This window comes from Oncorhynchus mykiss, chromosome 25, assembly GCF_013265735.2.
Source record: "Oncorhynchus mykiss isolate Arlee chromosome 25, USDA_OmykA_1.1, whole genome shotgun sequence".
NCBI classification, from domain to species: domain Eukaryota; kingdom Metazoa; phylum Chordata; class Actinopteri; order Salmoniformes; family Salmonidae; genus Oncorhynchus; species Oncorhynchus mykiss.
The window spans coordinates 45,039,236-45,062,965 of NC_048589.1; the positions used below are offsets into that span (position 1 = coordinate 45,039,236).

Consider the following 23,730-nt stretch of genomic DNA (forward strand, 5'->3'; position numbering starts at 1 on the left):
ACACACTCCAGGGTCAACCAGCCACACACCGTCCAGGGTCACCCAACCACACACCATCCAGGGTCACCCAGTCACACACCGTCCAGGGTCACCCAACCACACACCATCCAGGGTCAACCAGCCACACACCGTCCAGGGTCACCCAACCACACACCATCCAGGGTCAACCAGCCACACACCGTCCAGGGTCAACCAGCCACACACCGTCCAGGGTCAACCAGCCACACATCATCCAGGGTCACCCAGTCACACACACTCCAGGGTCAACCAGCCACACACCGTCCAGGGTCAACCAGCCACACACCGTCCAGGGTCAACCAGCCACACATCATCCAGGGTCACCCAGTCACACACACTCCAGGGTCAACCAGCCACACACACTCCAGGGTCAACCAGCCACACACCGTCCAGGATCAACCAACCACACACCGTCCAGGGTCAACCAGCCACACATCATCCAGGGTCACCCAGTCACACACACTCCAGGGTCAACCAGCCACACACCGTCCAGGGTCAACCAACCACACACCGTCCAGGATCAACCAACCACACACCATCCAGGGTCAACCAGCCACACATCATCCAGGGTCAACCAGCCACACACACTCCAGGGTCAACCAGCCACACACACTCCATGGATCACCAGTCACACACCGTCCAGGATCACCACTAGGCTACCATATAGTTACTATGCTGTGATAATGTATTAGACCAGTCATATAGCCACTATGCTGTGATAATGAATTAGACCAGACATATAGCCACCATGCTGTGATAATGTATTAGACCAGGCATATAGCCACCATGCTGTGATAATGTATTAGACCAGGCATATAGCCACCATGCTGTGATAATGTATTAGACCAGACATATAGCCACCATGCTGTGATAATGTATTAGACCAGGCATATAGCCACCATGCTGTGATAATGTATTAGACCAGACATATAGCCACCATGCTGTGATAATGTATTAGACCAGGCATATAGCCACCATGCTGTGATAATGTATTAGACCAGACATATAGCCACCATGCTGTGATAATGTATTAGACCAGGCATATAGCCACCATGCTGTGATAATGTATTAGAGCAGACATATAGCCACCATGCTGTGATAATGTATTAGACCAGGCATATAGCCACTATGCTGTGATAATGTACTAGACCAGACATATAGCCACCATGCTGTGATAATGTATTAGACCAGACATATAGCCACTATGCTGTGATAATGTATTAGACCAGACATATAGCCACCATGCTGTGATAATGTATTAGACCAGACATATAGCCACTATGCTGTGATAATGTATTACACCAGACATATAGCCACCATGCTGTGATAATGTATTAGACCAGACATATAGCCACCATGCTGTGATAATGTATTAGACCAGGCATATAGCCACCATGCTGTGATAATGTATTAGACCAGACATATAGTCACTATGCTGTGATAATGTATTAGACCAGACATATAGTCACTATGCTGTGATAATGTACTAGACCAGACATATAGCCACCATGCTGTGATAATGTATTAGACCAGACATATAGCCACCATGCTGTGATAATGTATTAGACCAGACATATAGCCACCATGCTGTGATAATGTATTAGACCAGGCATATAGCCACCATGCTGTGATAATGTATTAGACCAGACATATAGCCACCATGCTGTGATAATGTATTAGACCAGGCATATAGCCACTATGCTGTGATAATGTATTAGAGCAGACATATAGCCACCATGCTGTGATAATGTATTAGACCAGGCATATAGCCACTATGCTGTGATAATGTACTAGACCAGACATATAGCCACCATGCTGTGATAATGTATTAGACCAGACATATAGCCACTATGCTGTGATAATGTATTAGACCAGACATATAGTCACTATGCTGTGATAATGTATAAGACCAGACATATAGCCACCATGCTGTGATAATGTATTAGACCAGACATATAGCCACCATGCTGTGATAATGTATTAGACCAGGCATATAGCCACTATGCTGTGATAATGTATTAGACCAGACATATAGCCACCATGCTGTGATAATGTATTAGACCAGACATATAGCCACCATGCTGTGATAATGTATTAGACCAGACATATAGCCACCATGCTGTGATAGAGGTCCTGTGATAGACTAGTGTCCTGTCCAGGGGGTGTCCTGTCCAAGCTGTCTCACTACAGAAGAGGAGACAGACTAGTGTCCTGTCCATCAAGCTGTCTCACTACAGAACAGGAGAAGAGGGGGGACATGGTGGGGGAGGGGCCAGGTCTGTAACTAGTGTCTGTCTGTCTGCAGGTCCAGGAGGAGAAGAGGGGGGACATGGTGCTGGTGGGGAAGGTGATGATGCCGTGTTCCCGTGGTCAGGAGCAGGTCCACCGTCTCGTCCTATCACAGCCTCAGCTCCAAAGAGTGCACCGCCTCCTGCTGACATAGGCTCCACCCACAACCCGCCCTGCTGACATAGGCTCCACCTTCAACCTGCCCTGTTGCTCCTTCCCATCTGTCTGTCTGAGTTTTTCTTTAGGCCAAAGCATTGGGTTTGTGTTCGTACGCAGACGGTGCTTGACTTGGGCCGTGAGCTCACTGAACTGAGCGCCAGAACCTTAATTTCCTCTATTGCCTGAGTTCCATTCTGCCGTTATTGCAAAGTTCTGGCACCTGGATATAAACGGTAGCAGCACCTAAAATAACTACCAGCGTCAAGTCAAGCCCCGTTCATACGTACAGTTAGAGTATAAATACGCTCACTTCCTCTAGATCGCTAGTTCACTTCCTCTGTAGATCATACGCTCACTTCCTCTAGATCGCTCGTTCACTTCCTCTGTAGATCATACGCTCACTTCCTCTAGATCTCTAGTTCACTTCCTCTGTAGATCATACGCTCACTTCCTCTAGATCGCTCGTTCACTTCCTCTGTAGATCATACGCTCACTTCCTCTAGATCTCTCGTTCACTTCCTCTGTAGATCATTTGGTAGAGCATAGGGCCTGTAATGGCAGGATAGTGGGTTTGATTCCTACGACCACCTATACACAAAAATGTATTCACGCATGGCTGTCAGACACTTTGGATAAAAGCATCTGCCAAATTATATTACGTAAACACACACTACTAACCAGTCTGCTGAGGGTGATGCTCCCTGCTACACTACTAACCAGTCTGCTGAGGGTGATGCTCCCTGCTACACTACTAACCAGTCTGCTGAGGGTGATGCTCCCTGCTACACTACTAACCAGTCTGCTGAGGGTGATGCTCCCTGCTACACTACTAACCAGTCTGCTGAGGGTGATGCTCCCTGCTACACTACTAACCAGTCTGCTGAGGGTGATGCTCCCTGCTACACTACTAACCTGTCTGCTGAGGGTGATGCTCCCTGCTACACTACTAACCAGTCTGCTGAGGGTGATGCTGCCTGCTACACTACTAACCAGTCTGCTGAGGGTGATGCTCCCTGCTACACTACTAACCAGTCTGCTGAGGGTGATGCTGCCTGCTACACTACTAACCAGTCTGCTGAGGGTGATGCTCCCTGCTACACTACTAACCAGTCTGCTGAGGGTGATGCTGCCTGCTACACTACTAACCTGTCTGCTGAGGGTGATGCTCCCTGCTACACTACTAACCAGTCTGCTGAGGGTGATGCTGCCTGCTACACTACTAACCAGTCTGCTGAGGGTGATGCTGCCTGCTACACTACTAACCAGTCTGCTGAGGGTGATGCTCCCTGCTACACTACTAACCAGTCTGCTGAGGGTGATGCTCCCTGCTACACTACTAACCAGTCTGCTGAGGGTGATGCTCCCTGCTACACTACTAACCAGTCTGCTGAGGGTGATGCTGCCTGCTACCCATCTTACTGTCTGTCTGTCGACGGTGATGCTGCCTACTACCCATCTTACTGTCTGTCTGCCGAGGGTGATGCTGCCTGCTACCCATCTTACTGTCTGTCTGCCGAGGGTGATGCTGCCTGCTACCCATCTTACTGTCTGTCTGCCGAGGGTGATGCTGCCTGCTACCCATCTTACTGTCTGTCTGCCTGCTACCCATCTTACTGTTTCATTATTTATTTAAGATGGTCAATGCACATTAGGCCCTATTTAGACTTGACATAAGTTGACTTTAACATGGACTTAAATCAACAATATTTGTACTTGGGTCCATGTTTTATATCCATGTTGAGTCTATTTACCTCAGGTCTGAATCAGACCCATTATAGTCTCCAGGTCCAACATCAATGTAAAAGTGACTGAGTTATTTTTCCGTCCGTTGTCCCGTAGTTCACGACGGTGTCGTTGTACATACAACTATTCCTTTTACCCTTAACTATCTACAGCAGGGGTGTCAAACTCCCTTTTCCCAGAGGGCCGTATTCGGTCTTCACTGAGCGCCGCAGCCCCCCCCCCCCCCCCCCCCCCCGCAGAATAAAAATAAATAAACAATCCAAACAACCTGGAGTTTGACACACGACCTAAAGGGAGAGAAAGTTGTCAGATTTCTGGGTATTATTTTACTGCAGTTTAAATTTACATTTCAACGGGAGTGAAAATATAATTCATTTGAAGGGATTTCATGAAACACGGATCAAATGTTTTGATTTCATAAAAATCAGTGTCATGTTCTACTTTTACGGGTCGTAGATTAATTTATTTCATATTTATTGCACATATTAAATGACAGTAAATTGGGACAGTCATCTGTTACCTGATTGGCTGTAATCTGTTTTAAGTAACCTGATTGGCTGTAATCTGTTTTAAGTAGCTAATGTAGTCCATGTGTATTACAGGTGAGACTCTTGCTGTGTAGAATGACTCCGGTTTAGACTTCATTAAACTACATGCCTCATCAGTTTGCAAAAATACGTATTGGCCATAGAGGCTTTGTTTTTTTCCTCTGCTATGAAGTGTCATACTGGTGTCATAAAGGCTATCTCATCTCTGCTATGAAGTGTCATACTGGTATCATAAAGGCTATCTCATCTCTGCTATGAAGTGTCATAATGGTATCATATAAGCTATCTCATCTCTGCTATGAAGTGTCATACTGGTATCATAAAGGCTATCTCATCTCTGCTATGAAGTGTCATACTGGTATCATAAAGGCTATCTCATCTCTGCTATGAAGTGTCATACTGGTATCATAAAAGCTATCTCATCTCTGCTATGAAGTGTCATACTGGTATCATAAAAGCTATCTCATCTCTGCTATGAAGTGTCATACTGGTATCATAAAGGCTATCTCATCTCTGCTATGAAGTGTCATACTGGTATCATAAAAGCTTTATAGTTTTTTTTAATAACCTCAAGTTATATTGGCATTATTTTCATGGCATTGTTGGCTTTTCTTACATTATCATTGGAGAGATAATATATTAACATGGTATTCATTATTTTATGCATTAGTGATTTACAGAGAATGTACCTCTGTGCAGCCTGTCGATAGCATATAATGTACGTCTTTACAGCCTGTTGCTAGCATATAATGTACCTCTGTGCAGCCTGTTGCTAGCATATAATGCACCTCTGTGCAGCCTGTTGATAGCATATAATGTACCTCTGTGCAGCCTGTTGCTAGCATATAATGTACCTCTGTGCAGCCTGTTGTAGCATATAATGTGTATCTGCACTCCCTGTAACATCTTCAAGTGTACTATAATTAAAAAACAGCTGAATCTGATAGTAACAATACACAAATGTACCGTAAGGTGGCGTAGGCATACCATACCATTATTACCAATCTACTACAACCCTGTCGCTGGCCAATCTACTACAACCCCGTCGCTGGCCAATCTACTACAACCCTGTCGCTGGCCAATCTACTGGCCAATCTACTACAACCCTGTCTCTGGCCAATCTACTGGCCAATCTACTACAACCCCGTCGCTGGCCAATCTACTGGCCAATCTACTACAACCCTGTCTCTGGCCAATCTACTGGCCAATCTACTACAACCCCGTCGCTGGCCAATCTACTGGCCAATCTACTACAACCCTGTCGCTGGCCAATCTACTACAACCCTGTCTCTGGCCAATCTACTGGCCAATCTACTACAACCCTGTCTCTGGCCAATCTACTGGCCAATCTACTACAACCCTGTCTCTGGCCAATCTACTGGCCAATCTACTACAACCCCGTCGCTGGCCAATCTACTGGCCAATCTACTACAACCCCGTCGCTGGCCAATCTACTGGCCAATCTACTACAACCCTGTCGCTGGCCAATCTACTGGCCAATCTACTACAACCCTGTCGCTGGCCAATCTACTGGCCAATCTACTACAACCCTGTCGCTGGCCAATCTACTGGCCAATCTACTACAACCCTGTCGCTGGCCAATCTACTGGCCAATCTACTACAACCCTGTCGCTGGCCAATCTACTGGCCAATCTACTACAATCCTGTCGCTGGCCAATCTACTACAACCCCGTGGCTGGCCAATCTACTGGCCAATCTACTACAACCCTGTCGCTGGCCAATCTACTACAACCCTGTCGCTGGCCAATCTACTACAACCCTGTCGCTGGCCAATCTACTACAACCCTGTCGCTGGCCAATCTACTGGCCAATCTACTACAACCCTGTCGCTGGCCAATCTACTACAACCCTGTCGCTGGCCAATCTACTGGCCAATCTACTACAACCCTGTCGCTGGCCAATCTACTACAACCCTGTCGCTGGCCAATCTACTACAACCCTGTCGCTGGCCGATCTATTACAACCCTGTCGCTGGCCAATCTACTACAACCCTGTCGCTGGCCAATCTACTACAACCCTGTCTCTGGCCAATCTACTACAACCCTGTCTCTGGCCAATCTACTACAACCCCGTCGCTGGCCAATCTACTGGCCAATCTACTACAACCCTGTCGCTGGCCAATCTACTGGCCAATCTACTACAACCCTGTCGCTGGCCAATCTACTACAACCGCGTCGCTGGCCAATCTACTACAACCCTGTCGCTGGCCAATCTACTGGCCAATCTACTACAACCCTGTCGCTGGCCAATCTACTGGCCAATCTACTACAACCCTGTCGCTGGCCAATCTACTGGCCAATCTACTACAACCCTGTCGCTGGCCAATCTACTGGCCAATCTACTACAACCCTGTCGCTGGCCAATCTACTGGCCAATCTACTACAACCCCGTCGCTGGCCAATCTACTACAACCCTGTTTCTGGCCTCTATCATTGTGCTCTTTGCCCCAAAAGGTATTTCAAATCAAATCAAATTTGATTGGTTACATACACACATTTAGCAGATGTTTTTGCGGGTGTAGCGAAATGCTTGTAACCTTTATTTGTGTGCGACCGATTTAATTTTCCAGAGCCCTGTGTCTCCACTGTAACTATTACTGCTGTTTAGGGTTGCAAATATACGGTAACTTTCCCCAAATTCCCAGGTTTTCCAGAAATCCCGATTGGGAGATTTATGTTATCTGATAAGCAGAAAATCCAGGAATCTTCAAACCGTTATTTCTGGAAAACCTGGGAATTTGAGGAAAGTCGCCAGGTTTACACCACTATAATGTAGCAGCTCTAACCACTATTACTGCACTGTAACCATCTGAACAATAAATAAGCTGAAGTAGAAGGAATGTCATGCTGTCTGTCTGTCTGTAGATGTTCGTCAGCGTCTGTGGTAAGCCTATCCACGGTCGTATCTGGAATATTATTAAACGTGAAGACTGTATACTATCAAATAAATTCTCTAGCTTTAATTAGCACGTGATTAAACTAATCATGTAAACGTTAATTAACTAGGAAGTCGGGGCACCACGGGAAAATGTTTAGAATTAAACTCAATTAGGTCTTCCATTAATGATTATTAATTGTTACCGCATCAGATCTCATTACTGAACTTCGCAAACCTTGGAAATCTGCACGAACCCTAGTTTCCATAATGAATCAGCAATATACAAATTGGCTTAATTATGTATTTACTAACTAACTAAATAATAACAAAGAATTACATAACAAACAAACAGTAGATATTGCTAACATGATACAAAGGCTTCCCTAGCGGACCAAACCGATATGATGGCTTGGAAAGGGGTGGGGACTGAGAAAGAGCGGGAAAGACAACATGGATTCACTACACACAGTGGATAATGGTACTCATGGACATGCTAATACTTTGCACATTCTTTGCTTTACTTTGCACATACTTTGCACATTCTGCTCATTCTGGAAGAAATTGCAATGTACATATTGTGGTAAACCGTGGGGTTGAGCGTGCAGAGATTGTCACAGACACATAGAAGTTTTAGATTTTGTACCTTGTCATAAAGGCTATCTCATCTCTGCTATGAAGTGTCATACTGGTATCATAAAGGCTATCTCATCTCTGCTATGAAGTGTCATACTGGTATCATAAAAGCTATCTCATCTCTGCTATGAAGTGTCATACTGGTATCATAAAGGCTATCTCATCTCTGCTATGAAGTGTCATACGGGTATCATAAAAGCTTTAGTTTTTTTTAATAACCTCAAGTTATATTGGCATTATTTTCATGGCATTGTTGGCTTTTCTTACATTATCATTGGAGAGATAATATATTAACATGGTATTCATTATTTTATGCATTAGTGATTTACAGAGAATGTACCTCTGTGCAGCCTGTTGATAGCATATAATGTACCTCTGTGCAGCCTGTTGCTAGCATATAATGTACCTCTGTGCAGCCTGTTGCTAGCATATAATGCACCTCTGTGCAGCCTGTTGCTAGCATATAATGTACCTCTGTGCAGCCTGTTGCTAGCATATAATGTACCTCTGTGCAGCCTGTTGCTAGCATATAATGCACCTCTGTGCAGCCTGTTGATAGCATATAATGTACCTCTGTGCAGCCTGTTGATAGCATATAATGTACCTCTGTGCAGCCTGTTGCTAGCATATAATGTGTATCTGCACTCCCTGTAACATCTTCAAGTGTACTATAATTAAAAAACAGCTGAATCTGATAGTAACAATACACAAATGTACCGTAAGGTGGCGTAGGCATACCATACCATTATTACCAATCTACTACAACCCTGTCGCTGGCCAATCTACTACAACCCCGTCGCTGGCCAATCTACTGGCCAATCTACTACAACCCTGTCGCTTGCCAATCTACTGGCCAATCTACTACAACCCTGTCGCTGGCCAATCTACTACAACCCTGTCGCTGGCCAATCTACTACAACCCTGTCGCTGGCCAATCTACTACAACCCTGTCGCTGGCCGATCTATTACAACCCTGTCGCTGGCCAATCTACTACAACCCTGTCGCTGGCCAATCTACTACAACCCTGTCGCTGGCCAATCTACTACAACCCTGTCTCTGGCCAATCTACTACAACCCTGTCTCTGGCCAATCTACTACAACCCTGTCTCTGGCCAATCTACTACAACCCCGTCGCTGGCCAATCTACTGGCCAATCTACTACAACCCTGTCGCTGGCCAATCTAATACAACCCCGTCGCTGGCCAATCTACTACAACCCTGTCGCTGGCCAATCTAATACAACCCCGTCGCTGGCCAATCTACTACAACCCCGTCGCTGGCCAATCTACTGGCCAATCTACTACAACCCCGTCGCTGGCCAATCTACTGGCCAATCTACTACAACCCCGTCGCTGGCCAATCTACTGGCCAATCTACTACAACCCCGTCGCTGGCCAATCTACTGGCCAATCTACTACAACCCCGTCGCTGGCCAATCTACTGGCCAATCTACTACAACCCCGTCGCTGGCCAATCTAATACAACCCCGTCGCTGGCCAATCTACTACAACCCTGTTTCTGGCCTCTATCATTGTGCTCTTTGCCCCAAAAGGTATTTCAAATCAAATCAAATTTGATTGGTTACATACACACATTTAGCAGATGTTTTTGCGGGTGTAGCGAAATGCTTGTAACCTTTATTTGTGTGCGACCGATTTAATTTTCCAGAGCCCTGTGTCTCCACTGTAACTATTACTGCTGTTTAGGGTTGCAAATATACGGCAACTTTCCTCAAATTCCCAGGTTTTCCAGAAATCCCGATTGGGAGATTCATGTTATCTGATAAGCAGAAAATCCAGGAATCTTCAAACCGTTATTTCTGGAAAACCTGGGAATTTGGGGAAAGTCGCCAGGTTTACACCACTATAATGTAGCAGCTCTAACCACTATTACTGCACTGTAACCATCTGAACAATAAATAAGCTGAAGTAGAAGGAATGTCATGCTGTCTGTCTGTCTGTAGATGTTCGTCAGCGTCTGTGGTAAGCCTATCCACGGTCGTATCTGGACTATTATTAAACGTGAAGACTGTATACTATCAAATAAATTCTCTAGCTTTAATTAGCACGTGATTAAACTAATCATGTAAACGTTAATTAACTAGGAAGTCGGGGCACCACGGGAAAATGTTTAGAATTAAACTCAATTAGGTCTTCCATTAATGATTATTAATTGTTACCGCATCAGATCTCATTACTTTGGAAAACCTTGGAAATCTGCACGAACCCTAGTTTCCATAATGAATCAGCAATATACAAATTGGCTTAATTATTTATTTACTAACTAACTAAATAATCACAAAGAATTACATAACAAACAAACAGTAGATATTGCTTACTAACACGATACAAAGAAAAAGTCCCTAGCGGACCAAACCGATATGACGGCTTGGTAGACAAAGGAAAGTTGTGGGGACTGAGAAAGAGCGGGAAAGACAACATGGATTCACTACACACAGTGGATAATGGTACATGCTAATACTTTGCACATGAACGGCCGCTCATTCTGGAAGAAATTGCAATGTACATATTGTGGTAAACCGTGGGGTTGAGCGTGCAGAGATTGTCACAGACACATGGACGTTTTTAGATTTTGTACCTTGTCTGCTCGGGGATTTGAACTTGCAACCTTTCGGTTACTAGTCCAATGCTCTAACCACTATCATGCCAACACCAACCATAGAATTAGAATAGTCATCCTGTTTATCTGATTCCAACAGTTCACCCAAATGTTTTTGATCTACACTGAGTATACAAAACATTAAGAACACCTGCTCTTTCAAATTCAAATCCAATTTTATTGGTCACATACACGTGTTAGCAGATGTTATTTGCGGGTGTAGCGAAATGCTTGTGTTTCTAGCTCCGACAGTGCAGCAATATCTAACAATTTCACAACAACTACCTAATACACACAGATCTAAGTAAAGGAATGGAATTAAGACTATATGGATGAGCAATGTCAGAGCACCATAGACTAAGATACAGCAGAATATAATACAGTATATACATGTGAGATGAGTAATGCAAAATATGTCAACATTATTAAAGAGACCAGTGATCCGTTTATTCAAGTGGCCAGTGATTTCCAGTCTATGTATGTAGGCAGCAGTCTCTAATGTGCTAGTGATGGCTATTTTAACAGTCTGATGGCCTTGAGATAGAAGCTGTTTTTCAGTCTCTCGACCCCTGATTTGATCTCGCCTTCTGTATGGTAGCGGGGAGAACAGGCAGTGGCTCGGGTGGTTGTTGTCCTTGATGATCTTTATGGCCTTCCTGTGACATCGGGGGCTGTAGGTGTCCTGGAGGGCAGGTAGTTTGCCCCCGGTGATGCGTTGTGCAGACCTCACTACCCTCTGGAGAGCCTTACGGTTGTGGGCGGAGCAGTTGCCGTACCAGGCGGTGATACAGCCCCGACAGGATGCTCTCAATTGCACATCTGTAAAAGTTTGTGAGGGTTTTAAGGTGCCAAACCAAATTTCTTCAGCCTCCTGAGGTTGAAGAGGCACTGTTGCACCTTCTTCACCACACTGTCTGTGTGGGTGGACCATTTCAGTTTGTCCGTGATGTGGAGAGAGGAACTCGAAGCTTTCCACTTTCTCCACTGTCGTGCTCTGCTGTTTCCTGAAGTCCACGATCATCTCCTTCGTCATTGTTGGTCATCAAACCTACTACCGTCGTGTCGTCTGCAAAGTTGATGATTGAGTTCGAGGCGTGCATGGCTACGCAGTCATAGGTGAACAGGGAGTACAGGAGGGGGCTGAGCACGCACCCTTGTGGGGCCCAAGTGTTGAGGATCAGCGAAGTGGAGGTGTTGTTTCCTACCTTCACCACCTGGGGGCGGCCCATCACAAAGTCCAGGACCCAGTTGCACATGGTGGGGTTGAGACCCAGGGCCTCGAGCTTAATGATGAGCTTGGAGGGTACTATGGGTGTTGAAGGCTGAGCTGTCGTCAATGAACAGCATTCTTAAGTAGGTATTCCCCTTGTCCAGGTGGGATAGGGCAGTGTGATGGTGATTGCATCCTCTGTGGATCTATTGGGGCGGTAAGCAAATTGAAGTGGGTCTAGGGTATCAGGTAGGGTGGAGGTGATATGATCCTTGACTAGTCTCTCAAAGCATTTCATGATGACAGAAGTGAGTGATAGTAATTTAGTTCAGTTCCTTTGCCTTCTTGGGTACAGAAACAATGGTGGCCAACTTGAAGCATGTGTGGACAGCAGACTGAGATTGGATATGTCTGGAAACACACCATCCAGCCGGTCTCCACATGATCTGAGGACGCGCTAGGGATGCTGTCTGGACCGGCAGCCTTGCGAGGGTTAACACGCTTAAATGTCTTACTCACGTCGTCCACGGAGAAGGAAAGACCACAGTCCTTGGTAGCGGGCTGCGTCATTGGCCCCGAGTTACCCTCAAAGCGGGTGAAGAAGGTGTTTAGCTTATCCGGAAGCAACGGGGCTGGTTTTCTTTTTGTAATGTCTTTAGACCCTGGATTCTGTCTGCTGCCTTAAGATTTACACACGCGAGGTGTCACAAACAAATATCTCTGTAGGACTGTGGTCCGCGGTAACCTGACCCAAACAGGTCAGTCATGACACCTGCCAACATACGTCTCGTGTCTGAGCCGTTGAATTGAGACTCCACTTTAGTCTCTATTCTGACATATTGATTTCTTTGCGGGAGAACTTGAGGGAATAACTACACTGTTTTGTATTCTGCTTTCTGCCTAACACAAGGTTGGGACAAACAGACAGCAGAGTGTAGAAAGCATGTTTATTTATATTTTGGTCATAAAAAAACTATAATAATAAGTATTTAAATACACACCAATTATGACCCTGTCTCTTTAGAAACAGACAAATGATTTACTTTTCACTTCATAATGTGTTAAAAAAGGTGAACAAAATGGAAGCAGATCGGAATAAAACATTAGAAAATGTAAACAATTGAACTACATTGTATTTTATTCCACAGCACACGTACACGGAATCAAGTGTAAAAGTCCTCCTCGGTGTGGCGCTCACTGCCAGGGTGTTTGTCTGCCCAGGACTCTGTTGGTGATTCTCTGCAACACAAAGGATTCATTTACTACGGTTGATTCATTCACTATGTTTGATTCATTCACTACGTTTGATTCATTCACTACGTTTAGATTCATTCACTACGTTTGATTCATTCACTACGTTTGATTCATTCACTACGTTTGATTCATTCACTACATTTGATTCATTCACTACAGTTGATTCATTCACTACAGTTGATTCATTCACTACGGTTGATTCATTCACTACGGTTGATTCATTCACTACAGTTGATTCATTCACTACAGTTGATTCATTCACTACAGTTGATTCATTCACTACAGTTGATTCATTCACTACGTTTGATTCATTCACTACGTTTGATTCATTCACTACGTTTGAATCATTCACTACAGTTGATTCATTCACTACAGTTGATTTATTCACTACAGTTGATTCATTCACTACAGTTGATTCATTCACTACAGTTGATTCATTCACTACGGTTGATTCATTCACTACGGCTGATTCATTCACACTGAGGAAACTCCTAAAGAATGTAAAATACATTCTATACTAGTTTACATGTCTACATATGCTGGACAACCTAATATAACAACCTAATATACATAATATTCAATTCGATACAAACAATATACTAAACACTGCTGTCCTGTGGACCAGGACCCTATATAGAACACTACTGTTGACCAGGACCCTATATAGAACACTACTGTTGACCAGGACCCTATATAGAACACTACTGTAGACCAGGACCCTATATAGAACACTACTGTTGACCAGGACCCTATATAGAACACTACTGTTGACCAGGACCCTATATAGAACACTACTGTGGACCAGGACCCTATATAGAACACTACTGTTGACCAGGACCCTATATAGAACACTACTGTTGACCAGGACCCTATATAGAACACTACTGTTGACCAGGACCCTATATAGAACACTACTGTGGACCAGGACCCTATATAGTACACTACTGTTGACTAGGACCCTATATAGAACACTACTGTTGACGATGACCCTATATAGAACACTACTGTTGACTAGGACCCTATATAGAACACTACTGTTGACCAGGACCCTATATAGAACACTACTGTTGACCAGGACCCTATATAGAACACTACTGTAGACCAGGACCCTATATAGAACACTACTGTTGACCAGGACCCTATATAGAACACTACTGTTGACCAGGACCCTATATAGAACACTACTGTGGACCAGGACCCTATATAGAACACTACTGTTGACCAGGACCCTATATAGAACACTACTGTTGACCAGGACCCTATATAGAACACTACTGTTGACCAGGACCCTATATAGAACACTACTGTGGACCAGGACCCTATATAGTACACTACTGTTGACTAGGACCCTATATAGAACACTACTGTTGACGATGACCCTATATAGAACACTACTGTTGACTAGGACCCTATATAGAACACTACTGTTGACCAGGACCCTATATAGAACACTACTGTGGACCAGGACCCTATATAGTACACTACTGTTGACCAGGACCCTATATAGAACACTACTGTAGACCAGGACCCTATATAGAACACTACTGTTGACTAGGACCCTATATAGAACACTACTGTAGACCAGGACCCTATATAGTACACTACTGTTGACCAGGGCCCTATTCCCTATATAGAACACTACTGTTGACCAGGACCCTATATAGAACACTACTGTGGACCAGGACCCTATATAGTACACTACTGTTGACTAGGACCCTATATAGAACACTACTGTTGACGATGACCCTATATAGAACACTACTGTTGACTAGGACCCTATATAGAACACTACTGTTGACCAGGACCCTATATAGAACACTACTGTGGACCAGGACCCTATATAGTACACTACTGTTGACCAGGACCCTATATAGAACACTACTGTAGACCAGGACCCTATATAGAACACTACTGTTGACTAGGACCCTATATAGAACACTACTGTTGACTAGGACCCTATATAGAACACTACTGTAGACCAGGACCCTATATAGAACACTACTGTAGACCAGGACCCTATATAGAACACTACTGTTGACTAGGACCCTATATAGAACACTACTGTAGACCAGGACCCTATATAGAACACTACTGTAGACCAGGACCCTATTCCCTATATAGAACACTACTGTTGACCAGGACCCTATATAGAACACTACTGTAGACCAGGACCCTATTCCCTATATAGAACACTACTGTTGACCAGGACCCTATATAGAACACTACTGTTGACCAGGACCCTATATAGAACACTACTGTAGACCAGGACCCTATTCCCTATATAGAACACTACTGTGGACCAGGACCCTATATAGAACACTACTGTTGACCAGGACCCTATATAGAACACTACTGTAGACCAGGACCCTATTCCCTATATAGAACACTACTGTTGACCAGGACCCTATATAGAACACTACTGTTGACCAGGACCCTATATAGAACACTACTGTTGACCAGGACCCTATATAGAACACTACTGTTGACCAGGACCCTATATAGAACACTACTGTTGACTAGGACCCTATATAGAACACTACTGTTGACCAGGACCCTATATAGAACACTACTGTTGACCAGGACCCTATATAGAACACTACTGTTGACCAGAGCCCTATATAGAACACTACTGTTGACCAGGACCCTATATAGAACACTACTGTTGACCAGGACCCTATATAGAACACTACTGTAGACCAGGACCCTATATAGAACACTACTGTTGACCAGGACTCTATATAGAACACTACTGTAGACCAGGACCCTATATAGAACACTACTGTAGACCAGGACCCTATATAGAACACTACTGTAGACCAGGACCCTATATAGAACACTACTGTTGACCAGGACCCTATATAGAACACTACTGTTGACCAGGACCCTATATAGAACACTACTGTAGACCAGGACCCTATATAGAACACTACTGTAGACCAGGACCCTATATAGAACACTACTGTAGACCAGGACCCTATATAGAACACTACTGTAGACCAGGACCCTATATAGAACACTACTGTTGACCAGGACCCTATATAGTACACTACTGTAGACCAGGACCCTATATAGAACACTACTGTTGACCAGGACCCTATATAGAACACTACTGTTGACCAGGACCCTATATAGAACACTACTGTTGACCAGGACCCTATATAGAACACTACTGTAGACCAGGACCCTATATAGAACACTACTGTAGACCAGGACCCTATATAGAACACTACTGTTGACCAGGACCCTATATAGAACACTACTGTTGACCAGGACCCTATATAGAACACTACTGTTGACTAGGACCCTATATAGAACACTACTGTAGACCAGGACCCTATATAGAACACTACTGTAGACCAGGACCCTATATAGAACACTACTGTAGACCAGGACCCTATATAGAACACTACTGTGGACCAGGACCCTATATAGTACACTACTGTTGACTAGGACCCTATATAGTACACTACTGTTGACTAGGACCCTATATAGAACACTACTGTAGACCAGGACCCTATATAGTACACTACTGTTGACTAGGACCCTATATAGAACACTACTGTTGACCAGGACCCTATATAGAACACTACTGTTGACCAGGACCCTATATAGAACACTACTGTTGACCAGGACCCTATATAGAACACTACTGTAGACCAGGACCCTATATAGAACACTACTGTAGACCAGGACCCTATATAGAACACTACTGTTGACCAGGACCCTATATAGTACACTACTGTTGACTAGGACCCTATATAGTACACTACTGTTGACTAGGACCCTATATAGAACACTACTGTAGACCAGGACCCTATATAGTACACTACTGTTGACTAGGACCCTATATAGTACACTACTGTAGACCAGGACCCTATATAGAACACTACTGTTGACTAGGACCCTATATAGTACACTACTGTTGACTAGGACCCTATATAGTACACTACTGTTGACTAGGACCCTATATAGAACACTACTGTAGACCAGGACCCTATATAGAACACTACTGTTGACTAGGACCCTATATAGTACACTACTGTTGACTAGGACCCTATATAGAACACTACTGTAGACCAGGACCCTATATAGTACACTACTGTTGACTAGGACCCTATATAGTACACTACTGTAGACCAGGACCCTATATAGAACACTACTGTTGACTAGGACCCTATATAGTACACTACTGTTGACTAGGACCCTATATAGTACACTACTGTAGACCAGGACCCTATATAGTACACTACTGTTGACTAGGACCCTATATAGTACACTACTGTAGACCAGGACCCTATATAGAACACTACTGTAGACCAGGACCCTATATAGTACACTACTGTTGACTAGGACCCTATATAGTACACTACTGTAGACCAGGACCCTATATAGAACACTACTGTTGACCAGGACCCTATATAGAACACTACTGTAGACCAGGACCCTATATAGAACACTACTGTAGACCAGGACCCTATATAGAACACTACTGTTGACTAGGACCCTATATAGTACACTACTGTAGACCAGGACCCTATATAGAACACTACTGTTGACCAGGACCCTATATAGAACACTACTGTAGACCAGGACCCTATATAGAACACTACTGTTGACCAGGACCCTATATAGTACACTACTGTTGACTAGGACCCTATATAGAACACTACTGTAGACCAGGACCCTATATAGTACACTACTGTTGACTAGGACCCTATATAGTACACTACTGTAGACCAGGACCCTATATAGAACACTACTGTAGACCAGGGCCCTATATAGAACACTACTGTAGACCAGGACCCTATATAGAACACTACTGTAGACCAGGACCCTATATAGAACACTACTGTAGACCAGGACCCTATATAGAACACTACTGTAGACCAGGACCCTATATAGAACACTACTGTTGACCAGGACCCTATATAGAACACTACTGTTGACCAGGACCCTATATAGAACACTACTGTAGACCAGGACCCTATATAGAACACTACTGTTGACCAGGACCCTATATAGAACACTACTGTTGACCAGGACCCTATATAGAACACTACTGTTGACCAGGACCCTATATAGAACACTACTGTTGACCAGGACCCTATATAGAACACTACTGTTGACCAGGACCCTATATAGAACACTACTGTAGACCAGGACCCTATATAGAACACTACTGTTGACCAGGACCCTATATAGAACACTACTGTTGACCAGGACCCTATATAGAACACTACTGTAGACCAGGACCCTATATAGAACACTACTGTAGTCCAGGACCCTATATAGAACACTACTGTAGACCAGGACTCTATATAGAACACTACTGTAGTCCAGGACCCTATATAGAACAGTACTGTAGTCCAGGACCCTATATAGAACACTACTGTTGACCAGGACCCTATATAGAACACTACTGTAGACCAGGACCCTATATAGAACACTACTGTTGACCAGGACTCTATATAGAACACTACTGTTGACCAGGACCCTATTCCCTATATAGTACACTACTGTAGACCAGGACCCTATATAGAACACTACTGTAGTCCAGGACCCTATATAGAACACTACTGTAGTCCAGGACCCTATATAGAACACTACTGTAGACCAGGACTCTATATAGAACACTACTGTAGTCCAGGACCCTATATAGAACACTACTGTAGTCCAGGACCCTATATAGAACACTACTGTTGACCAGGACCCTATATAGAACACTACTGTTGACCAGGACCCTATATAGAACACTACTGTAGACCAGGACCCTATATAGAACACTACTGTAGACCAGGATCCTATATAGAACACTACTGTTGACCAGGACCCTATTCCCTATATAGTACACTACTGTAGACCAGGACCCTATATAGAACACTACTGTTGACCAGGACCCTATTCCCTATATAGAACACTACTGTAGACCAGGACCCTATATAGAACACTACTGTTGACCAGGACCCTATATAGAACACTACTGTAGACCAGGACCCTATATAGAACACTACTGTTGACCAGGACCCTATATAGAACACTACTCTAGACCAGGACCCTATATAGAACACTACTGTAGACCAAGACCCTATATAGAACACTACTGTAGACCAGGACCCTATATAGAACACTACTGTTGACCAGGACCCTATATAGAACACTACTGTAGTCCAGGACCCTATATAGAACACTACTGTAGACCAGGACTCTATATAGAACACTACTGTAGTCCAGGACCCTATATAGAACACTACTGTAGTCCAGGACCCTATATAGAACACTACTGTTGACCAGGACCCTATATAGAACACTACTGTAGACCAGGACCCTATATAGAACACTACTGTTGACCAGGACTCTATATAGAACACTACTGTTGACCAGGACCCTATTCCCTATATAGTACACTACTGTAGACCAGGACCCTATATAGAACACTACTGTAGTCCAGGACCCTATATAGAACACTACTGTAGTCCAGGACCCTATATAGAACACTACTGTAGACCAGGACTCTATATAGAACACTACTGTAGTCCAGGACCCTATATAGAACACTACTGTAGACCAGGACCCTATATAGAACACTACTGTTGACCAGGACCCTATATAGAACACTACTGTAGACCAGGACCCTATATAGAACACTACTGTAGACCAGGACCCTATATAGAACACTACTGTAGACCAGGACCCTATATAGAACACTACTGTTGACCAGGACCCTATATAGAACACTACTGTTGACCAGGACCCTATATAGAACACTACTGTAGACCAGGACCCTATATAGTACACTACTGTTGACCAGGACCCTATATAGAACACTACTGTTGACCAGGACCCTATATAGAACACTACTGTTGACCAGGACCCTATATAGAACACTACTGTAGACCAGGACCCTATATAGAACACTACTGTTGACCAGGACCCTATATAGTACACTACTGTTGACCAGGACCCTATATGGTACACTACTGTTGACCAGGACCCTATATAGTACACTACTGTAGACCAGGACCCTATATAGAACACTACTGTTGACCAGGACCCTATATAGTACACTACTGTTGACCAGGACCCTATATGGTACACTACTGTTGACCAGGGCCCTATATAGAACACTACTGTAGACCAGGACCCTATATAGAACACTACTGTAGTCCAGGACCCTATATAGAACACTACTGTTGACCAGGACCCTATATAGTACACTACTGTTGACCAGGACCCTATATAGTACACGACTGTTGACCAGGACCCTATATAGAACACTACTGTTGACCAGGACCCTATATAGAACACTACTGTTGACCAGGACCCTATATAGAACACTACTGTTGACCAGGACCCTATATAGAACACTACTGTAGACCAGGACCCTATATAGAACACTACGGTTGACCAGGACCCTATATAGAACACTACTGTAGACCAGGACCCTATATAGAACACTACTGTAGTCCAGGACCCTATATAGTACACTACTGTAGACCAGGACCCTATATAGAACACTACTGTAGACCAGGACCCTATATAGAACACTACTGTAGACCAGGACCCTATATAGAACACTACTGTTGACCAGGACCCTATATAGAACACTACTGTAGTCCAGGACCCTATATTCCCTACTGTAGACCAGGACCCTATATAGAACACTACTGTAGACCAGGACCCTATATAGAACACTACTGTAGACCAGGGCCCTATATAGAACACTACTGTAGACCAGGACCCTATATAGAACACTACTGTAGACCAGGACCCTATATAGAACACTACTGTAGACCAGGACCCTATATAGAACACTACTGTAGACCAGGACCCTATATAGAACACTACTGTTGACCAGGACCCTATATAGAACACTACTGTTGACCAGGACCCTATATAGAACACTACTGTAGACCAGGACCCTATATAGAACACTACTGTTGACCAGGACCCTATATAGAACACTACTGTTGACCAGGACCCTATATAGAACACTACTGTTGACCAGGACCCTATATAGAACACTACTGTTGACCAGGACCCTATATAGAACACTACTGTTGACCAGGACCCTATATAGAACACTACTGTAGACCAGGACCCTATATAGAACACTACTGTTGACCAGGACCCTATATAGAACACTACTGTTGACCAGGACCCTATATAGAACACTACTGTAGACCAGGACCCTATATAGAACACTACTGTAGTCCAGGACCCTATATAGAACACTACTGTAGACCAGGACTCTATATAGAACACTACTGTAGTCCAGGACCCTATATAGAACACTACTGTAGTCCAGGACCCTATATAGAACACTACTGTTGACCAGGACCCTATATAGAACACTACTGTAGACCAGGACCCTATATAGAACACTACTGTTGACCAGGACTCTATATAGAACACTACTGTTGACCAGGACCCTATTCCCTATATAGTACACTACTGTAGACCAGGACCCTATATAGAACACTACTGTAGTCCAGGACCCTATATAGAACACTACTGTAGTCCAGGACCCTATATAGAACACTACTGTAGACCAGGACTCTATATAGAACACTACTGTAGTCCAGGACCCTATATAGAACACTACTGTAGTCCAGGACCCTATATAGAACACTACTGTTGACCAGGACCCTATATAGAACACTACTGTTGACCAGGACTCTATATAGTACACTACTGTTGACCAGGACCCTATATAGAACACTACTGTAGACCAGGACCCTATATAGAACACTACTGTTGACCAGGACCCTATATAGAACACTACTGTTGACCAGGACCCTATATAGAACACTACTGTAGACCAGGACCCTATATAGAACACTACTGTTGACCAGGACCCCATATAGAACACTACTGTAGACCAGGACCCTATATAGAACACTACTGTAGACCAGGATCCTATATAGAACACTACTGTTGACCAGGACCCTATTCCCTATATAGAACACTACTGTAGACCAGGACCCTATATAGAACACTACTGTTGACCAGGACCCTATTCCCTATATAGAACACTACTGTAGACCAGGACCCTATATAGAACACTACTGTTGACCAGGACCCTATATAGAACACTACTGTAGACCAGGACCCTATATAGAACACTACTGTTGACCAGGACCCTATATAGAACACTACTCTAGACCAGGACCCTATATAGAACACTACTGTAGACCAAGACCCTATATAGAACACTACTGTAGACCAGGACCCTATATAGAACACTACTGTTGACCAGGACCCTATATAGAACACTACTGTAGTCCAGGACCCTATATAGAACACTACTGTAGACCAGGACTCTATATAGAACACTACTGTAGTCCAGGACCCTATATAGAACACTACTGTAGTCCAGGACCCTATATAGAACACTACTGTTGACCAGGACCCTATATAGAACACTACTGTAGACCAGGACCCTATATAGAACACTACTGTTGACCAGGACTCTATATAGAACACTACTGTTGACCAGGACCCTATTCCCTATATAGTACACTACTGTAGACCAGGACCCTATATAGAACACTACTGTAGTCCAGGACCCTATATAGAACACTACTGTAGTCCAGGACCCTATATAGAACACTACTGTAGACCAGGACTCTATATAGAACACTACTGTAGTCCAGGACCCTATATAGAACACTACTGTAGTCCAGGACCCTATATAGAACACTACTGTTGACCAGGACCCTATATAGAACACTACTGTAGACCAGGACCCTATATAGTACACTACTGTAGACCAGGACCCTATATAGAACACTACTGTAGACCAGGACCCTATATAGAACACTACTGTAGACCAGGACCCTATATAGAACACTACTGTAGACCAGGACCCTATATAGAACACTACTGTTGACCAGGACTCTATATAGAACACTACTGTAGTCCAGGACCCTATATAGAACACTACTGTTGACCAGGACCCATAGGGTAGTGCACTACTGTTGACCAGGACCCGTGCGGTAGAGTTGTGGGTTTGAACTACTACCTTGTTGTAGAGCTGAGCGTTGAGTCTGTAAGAGCGGTACTCCTCTCTCCTCTTCTCCTCCTCTCTCCTCCTCTGAACCTCTGGCAGCTGCTCATATATCCTGATGGGGAGAGAGGAGGAGGGGGGAGATGACAGGGGAGAGATGAGAGAGGGGGAGGAGAGGGGAGATACGGTGAGATAGATAAACATTACCTTTCCAGATATAATGTATTCTGACCAGCAGCAACTCTTGATTTTTCCAGCAGCACTCCTTGGGCTCTATTTTAACAAACCTAAGGCAAGGCTGAGGCAGGGCTAAGGCTTAGCGTCGAGTCTTAGTCTATACAGTTCATTAGCG

General features: G+C 44.1%; 2 protein-coding genes across 8 annotated transcripts in view; one reads left to right on the forward strand and one right to left on the reverse strand.

The window, feature by feature from the left end:
* Positions 1-4,441, forward strand: part of dctn1b (dynactin 1b) — a 121,742-nt gene extending 117,301 nt beyond the window's left edge. For all 5 annotated transcript variants that reach the window (XM_036963094.1, XM_036963095.1, XM_036963096.1 and 2 more), the window contains one exon: positions 2,324-4,441. In XM_036963094.1, the coding sequence (XP_036818989.1) occupies positions 2,324-2,461 (138 nt within the window). In that variant the 3' untranslated portion in view covers positions 2,462-4,441. The remainder of the gene's footprint in view (positions 1-2,323) is intronic.
* An 8,610-nt stretch (positions 4,442-13,051) lies between these two features.
* Positions 13,052-23,730, reverse strand: part of alms1 (ALMS1 centrosome and basal body associated protein) — a 62,877-nt gene continuing 52,198 nt past the window's right edge. For all 3 annotated transcript variants that reach the window (XM_036962586.1, XM_036962585.1, XM_036962584.1), the window contains 2 exons: positions 23,394-23,493; positions 13,052-13,357 (listed from right to left, as the gene is read on the reverse strand). In XM_036962586.1, the coding sequence (XP_036818481.1) occupies positions 13,313-13,357; positions 23,394-23,493 (145 nt within the window). In that variant the 3' untranslated portion in view covers positions 13,052-13,312. The remainder of the gene's footprint in view (positions 13,358-23,393; positions 23,494-23,730) is intronic.